The sequence below is a fragment of the Mizuhopecten yessoensis genome, unplaced genomic scaffold (assembly GCF_002113885.1).
Source record: "Mizuhopecten yessoensis strain PY_sf001 unplaced genomic scaffold, ASM211388v2 scaffold9581, whole genome shotgun sequence".
Classification (NCBI taxonomy): domain Eukaryota; kingdom Metazoa; phylum Mollusca; class Bivalvia; order Pectinida; family Pectinidae; genus Mizuhopecten; species Mizuhopecten yessoensis.
The window spans coordinates 105,539-112,648 of record NW_018408119.1 but is presented as its reverse complement, the minus strand read 5'-3'; the positions used below and the strand labels follow the sequence as shown (position 1 = coordinate 112,648).

Here is a 7,110-nt window from a genome sequence, read left to right as displayed (position 1 = left end):
TTATACAGTCGGAGTCACCAGCCAGGTCTATCTTATACCGTCGGTGTCACCAGCCAGGGCTATCTTTTACAGTCGGTGTCACCAGCCAGATCTATCTTATACAGTCGGTGTCAACAGCCAGGTCTATCTTTTACAGTCGGTGCCACCAGCCAGGTCTATCTTTTACAGCCGGTCTCACCAGCCAGGTCTATCTTATACAGACAGTGTCACCAGCCAGGTCTATCTTATAAAGTCGGTGTCACCAGCCCGGTCTATCTTTTACAGTCGGTGAGACAAGCACGATCTATCTTATACAGTCGGTGTCAACAGCCAGGTCTATCTTTTACAGTCGGTGCCACCAGCCAGGTCTATCTTATCCAGTCGGTGACACCAGCCAGGTCTATCTTATACAGACAGTGTCACCAGCCAGGTCTATCTTATAAAGTCGGTGTCACCAGCCCGGTCTATCTTTTACAGTCGGTGAGACCAGCCAGGTCTATCTTATACAGCCGGTGTCACCAGCCAGGTCTATCTTATCCAGTCGGTGTCACCAGCCAGGTCTATCTTTTACAGTCGGTGAGACCAGCCAGATCTATCTTATACAGTCGGTGTCACCAGCCAGGTCTATCTTTTACAGTCGGTGTCACCAGCCAGGTCTATATTATACAGTCGGTGTCACCAGCCAGGTCTATATTATACAGTCGGTGTCACCAGCCAGGTCTATATTATACAGTCGGTGTCAACAGCCAGGTCTATCTTTTACAGTCGGTGTCACCAGCCAAGTCTATCTTTTACAGTCGGTGTCACCAGTCAGGTCTATCTTTTACAGTCGGTGTCACCAGCCAGGGCTATCTTTTACAGTCGGTGTCACCAGCCAGGTCTATCTTTTACAGAGTGTTTCAACCATTATCCGGGTATACGAACTCTCTCTATGGCAACGGGTCAGTACACGACTTATCAACGGTTGGCGTCTAGCCCTACTGTTCCGAAACCATATCGATTCCCTCTCTGATATAAATGCATGGTGTACTAATAAAATTAACAAAATATTTTTAAATTGTGACCAAAATCACTACTCAATGTCATTATGGTATCTTTATATGACACATTATGGTATAGATACATGTTATATCTGAATACCGTCCCTATCTCTCAAACGTCTGTTCAATTATAGACATATATCGTCTATTTTGGTATCAAAAGCCATTCTGACCTTAATAGAACAACCTTTCAAGAGATACATTATCTGACAATTCATTTTACATCTCTGCGTAAAGACAGTGTATTCTTAAACATTAAAGGCAAACAGTTTCCTTTTGACGTTAATAGCATTAACTGCTACTGAACTGCTACGATATCAATAAACGCAGCTAGTTATCGCGTTGCTACTTGATTGTTAGAAATCGCACAGATGACATTCGTGTACGTTGTTGAATATGTAAAATAAAACATATAGTCTCTTGTATAAGGATGGAAAGCTATGATAAGGGAGAAATGTCTGCTACAGAAATTATTCCTAAAACCTACAGCGAAAATTACAAAACGTGGGAAAAGCCCTACAGAGAGAAAACACGAAACGGTCGCAAAGCAAAATGTACAGAACAGCCACAAAACCTAAAGCGAAACATGCAAAACGGCAACTACTGCTAAAGCGGAAATGACCGAACAGAGACAAAGCACATAGCGAAAATCACAAAACAACAACAAATTCTACAGCGAAAATTATAACACTGACATACTTCAGAAAGTACTTTTGAAGCACATTTGAGTTTTGACAACGGTAAAAGACGCCTACAGAAGAAACACCTACCGTCACTGTTTAATGACTTCCTCTCTAGTGTAGCGTCTGTTAGGAAGTCAGTGAAACCTTACCATGGAATAGGTCCAGCTTTTAGATTGTGTTGGCATAAATAACACAATAAACATGCCGAAACTTACAGTATCATATGTTCAGTGACAATTCAGTGTCTCACTTAATGTTCAGCGCCAATCTCAGTCATTTGGACGCTTCAAAACTAAGACAAACGAATATATGTTACACACTTTGCTGTAGAACGAACTGCCTTCTGTCAATTCCAAGGATTCTGTTCTCGATACCTGCAGAGAAGATAGTTGAATCGAAAACAGTACCATCGGATTTCATGTAGCATTGCGACAATCCGTTTACTTCTATCAAGCATCAAACTTTCAATCTTTAAACTCCGGCGTTAAAAATCAAAGGTTTTTTAATAAGAAATTATGTGTATCGTTATTTTCCAGATAATATTTAGTTTAAACATTATTTTATTTCCAATGTTTGCACATTAAAAAAACTTCAAAACAGAAAATAGAAAGGAAACAGGCTAAAAGCTTTTCCTAATTCCTCTCCTCTATTGGACATTACGGCACAGTCTACATGGACATTTGCACATAATGGACAAGACGGTTACGAGATATGGAGATGTCCTTGGACTAGTAAGGACAGATAGCTATAGGTAGGTGATTTGTGGTTGACCATTTTGTGAAACTGTATCAGTTTATGTTTTTCACGACTTTTTGCTAACTGTTCCCACTTGATATCTCTATATAAAAGTTCATTACTAGCTTATTTCGTGCCCCTGTAACAATCATTGCTGCTTCTAATTGCAAACTTTTTAATTGGTCACTTACATATTTAGGAACATTGTCCTTAACTATGTCTGCGGATTCTAGTACAGGTCTTATAAACGATGTATGAATTGTTTGTAAAGAATTCCTATCAAGTTTAAATTTCAATTTCCTTAGTGTCGTCAGCAAAAATTTTCAAATCATTTAATAACATTTCCAGATATACCTGCTAATTTCAATTTATATAATAAACCCTTATGCCAAACCCTGTCGAAAACTTTGCTTATATCACAAAATACTACTCGAATTTCTTTACCATTACAATGTATCTATTGCTTTACCAATAACATTTGTTATATTAAGGAATTGGTTTACGGCAGAGTCACCCTATTGATTTTGAACTTTATGCTTATTTATGTTTATTCCCGTGAAAAATTGACTTGTTTTAAAAATTGAATTTATAATTATTTGTGCCATCATTTGTCTGTAAATTTGTTATATTAATAGGAGACGGCTTCATAAGTTGAAATAACTTGTGCCGGATCCTTTTGTGCCAATATTTGGACAATAAAATATGTTTAAAGTCAAAGTAAACCCAGACTGATGTACAGTGAACTAATGTTTATCCCTAAGAAAATAGAAAATGTATTCAAAAACACAATGTTCCATGTCTTGTTCTAGAAGATGATGATCGCTTCTTCTTCATGTGTGGCTAAAATACAGAGGAGAAATGGATACTTAAGTAGATATATTCAAAACTATTCTATACTAGACACAAATACTTTAACAAATATTTTATCTTCTGACAATATGCAACTAATACTTGACTCGTGCTTATACATAAAACAGTCACTTGAACTGAGGAGTGTGGGCCTGGCTTCTCTGTAAGTTTATATACTGTTCACTTTTGCAGTTTCTTTGTATATTTGTTGTTTTGTTATTTGCCTTCAAGTTACTATATGTAACTATAAATGAGCAATACAATTATTGAATTATTGATTAACTTACCAACAATACTTATTAAAGAAATCATGATATTTGAGGATTGAATTCCTTCTAGAAAATATAAGAAAACTAGTTTCCTTCACTCACAATAATTTGTATTCCCGAAAGTGGCAACCTTAACAGATGTTTTTTTATAAACAATTATTTATAAATAATTATCAAATGTTTAAAGGTATATCTGGAAATGTTATTATCACACTAATTACTCTAATTTGGAATTTATGTATAATTTACTTTTTCACCTCAACTAATAATGATTAATCTTATTCAAATGTCCATGCTCTTGTCAGAATTTGTTTCAAACCGCATTGAGCTGACAGCAGAGAATTTTCTGTAAGTCGTACGGTCAGAATAAAATCTGTGTATCAGAATTTATGACAAGGATATCGATTTTGATCCTAAATATCAGAGACGTATAATACGTATTATACGTCTCTGTAAATATCAAACGTCAGTACATTCACTCACATGGCAGTTATACTTCGTAACTACGATCCCTGTGATAAAACTTAAAGTAAAATAAATGTAATCCTAGTTTTATTGTCATTATACCATCGAATATCTAAACAGTATTTGAACACTACGGTTGCCCTTTGTCTCAATTCTCACGACCCTGTGATACGGAGTTGGAACTCTTTTATATTTGAAGTCAAGAAAAGAACTGACATTGGACAAACCTCAAAATGAATGCCCGGGTACTAAAAACAAGATGTGCAAGAGATCTATGCAGAAGTCTTTGTCGCCTGATGTCGACACACGAGAACCCTCTTGTGAGTATGTTTAATTATAGGTTGGCACATATTTGATGTTCTTATTTCTAACGCCATACGGTTTATGAACGCGTGAACTGTAACCTATTTCGACGGACCTTCAGTTTTGACGTATTTTAAAGTCGGGCCATTACTTTTGGTCTAACAGAGAATATATAGGTCTCTGATTCCATGAACACGAACATAGTGATGCTTATAATAGAAGTGTGTTCTTACGATGAATGCGTAATGAAATAGCATTGCAAACAGGTTGGGCACAACGGCGCATATATGGGTAAAAATCCTGCATTTGGGTAACAGTTGCCCATTTGAGTAGCAATTTTATTACTGAAATGGGAAATAAAGTGAAATAAAAACATGCAAAGTTCTTTTACACATTATGAACAAAAAAAAGGTCGTCATTTGTTCTGCACAATCAAATCAAATATACAATGAGTTACAATTGTAATAAAAATATGTTAATTCAGTTATCTAAATTTTTGTGAAAATGACAAATTGTATCACCTCCATTGCTTATATTGTGTTGTATAGTAGATATAAATAGCACACAGAAAAAAATCATACTTACCTGTAACATTTGCACTTGACGGTCCCATTGCCTACATACACACTGAAGTCAATGGAGAACATTGAGTCAGTGATTTCAGGGATAGCAATCCAATCTAATTGTGTGGTGATTTTCAAAAAAGGTTGGACATCAGAATTGATATTTTTTTGCACACAAATGTACTTCATTGTGTTATTTATTGGATTTAGTTGAAAGTATAACACCCTTTTTGCTCCAAGTTTTTAAAATAACTGTGTGTTTTTATTTCACTTTATTCCCCATTTCAGTAATAAAATTGTTACTAAAATGGGTAATTGTTACCCAAATGAAGGATTATTAATCATACAATGTATGTGCCGTTGTGCCTAGCCTGGTAAAGAATGCATAGAAATTCCCTCTAGCAACACGTGCGCCAGCAATGTAAATATGTGAAAATATAAAATAGCCTGCCTACCCTACTATATTCAATGTATTTGCCTGTGGACTAGCACGAAGCATAATCCCATGAACAATTAAAATTAAACCTGTCAGACATGGTCAGTGATAAATCTACATGCGAGTCCCGAGTCCTGTACTCATAGAATTTTGATGGAACTCACAGAATTTCTAGAAACAATTAAATTTAACATTGTGGGACAATACAGTTGAAAAGGACTCATTAAAATGAATTGCAGATGGATCACTGCATGTTCCATAGGTAGATAGAAGTGTTTAGCCAACTGCACATTCAGTTTACAGAATTAGTCCACAATTAGGCTAACTATTGGCTTAGAACAGATGTTTTTGCATTTCATTTAACTGTTTAATTGGTAATACCTTGATCTTGGTGTAAACCTTGAAAGCTCTTTTGTTATATCAAACAAGCATTGTCAGACAAAATGTATTTACTTGCTTCCGTCCTAGGAGTTTCTCGGAAGTTAAAGGTTGCATGTGTCCTCTGGCCTTGGGGTACAAACATTTCGGAACATAATTGTTTTGGTACCATGATGTTTTGGTACTCGATACTTTTTGTGTCCTGTGTGTAAATGCTGATTTTATATTTTAATATTCTTTAGCATTTTCACCTTTACAAAAAAAAGTACAGAAATGTCCTATTCTTAGATACCAACATAACATGGGTTCTAAAACGACTAGAATTTATCTCATCATCGAACATAGTTTTGACTGGTGTATTATGTACTTAGTGCTGGTTTATGACATATATGCTGCCTTGGTGGAGCCCTTCTTGATTGGTCAGTGTCCAGGTGTTATATAAACTAAATCTTTCATGTTTATTTACTTTAGGGTATTAAAGGTGAAAATAAGAGTAGAGAAGAACTTCAAAAAGAAAGAATGGCTAGAGGACTTCCAAAAAAGTTACCCATACCAGGAGTGAAATATGTGGTGGTGGTGGCGTCTGGAAAGGGTGGTGTGGGGAAATCAACCACTGCAGGTATAGTACCATAACGTTATAAAACATTCTTATACAGAAAAAGTCTATAGTATAATGCATTTAACTGGTTAATCAATCAACCATGATTTAATGCAAACTAAGGAAATAAAGATAAAAGCATGACCTTTGAACTAAACATAATTGTGTGAGTAAATTCTTCATGTTTTAATATGTTCATTCTTTACATTATATCCTTTTATTCAAAAGTCAATTTTTGTGACCAGAAATTTGACAATCCTTGTTTCAGTAAATCTTGCACTTGGATTGGCTGCTAACAACCCAGTAAGTACGATATGTAATTACAAACAAGTACGTATGATATGTAATTACAACCCAGTAAGTACGATATGTAACTACAACCCAGTAAGTATGACATGTAATTACAATCGTAGGAGGGTCAGACACTATCAGTATGATAACCATGTCTGTACCAGTCGTAGGAGGGTCAGACACTACCAGTATGATAACCATGTCTACACCAGTCGTAGGAGGGTCAGACACTATCAGTATGATAACCATGTCTGTACCAGTCGTAGGAGGGTCAGAAACTACCAGTATGATAACCATGTCTACACCAGTCGTAGGAGGGTCAGACACTACCAGTCTGATAGCCATGTCTGCGCCAGTCATAGGAGGGTCAGACACTACCAGTATGATAACCATGTCTACACCAGTCGTAGGAGGGTCAGACACTACCATTATAATAACCATGTCTGCACCAGTCGTAGGAGGGTCAGACACTACCAGTATGATAACCATGTCTACACCAGTCGTAGGAGGGTCAGACACTA

At 36.3% G+C, this 7,110-nt stretch overlaps 1 protein-coding gene across 3 annotated transcripts in view; it reads left to right on the top strand.

Moving 5' to 3' along the window:
- The first annotated feature begins 4,229 nt into the window (after window positions 1–4,229).
- LOC110458431 (iron-sulfur protein NUBPL-like) overlaps window positions 4,230–7,110 on the top strand; it is a 32,519-nt gene continuing 29,638 nt past the window's right edge. For 2 of the 3 annotated variants that reach the window (XM_021510113.1, XM_021510112.1), the window contains exons 1-3: window positions 4,230–4,340; window positions 6,172–6,319; window positions 6,567–6,601. In XM_021510113.1, the coding sequence (XP_021365788.1) occupies window positions 4,254–4,340; window positions 6,172–6,319; window positions 6,567–6,601 (270 nt within the window). In that variant the 5' untranslated portion in view covers window positions 4,230–4,253. Of the gene's footprint in view, window positions 4,345–6,171; window positions 6,320–6,566; window positions 6,602–7,110 lie in introns of all 3 variants that reach the window. The other variant, XM_021510114.1, reaches the window with a different exon arrangement.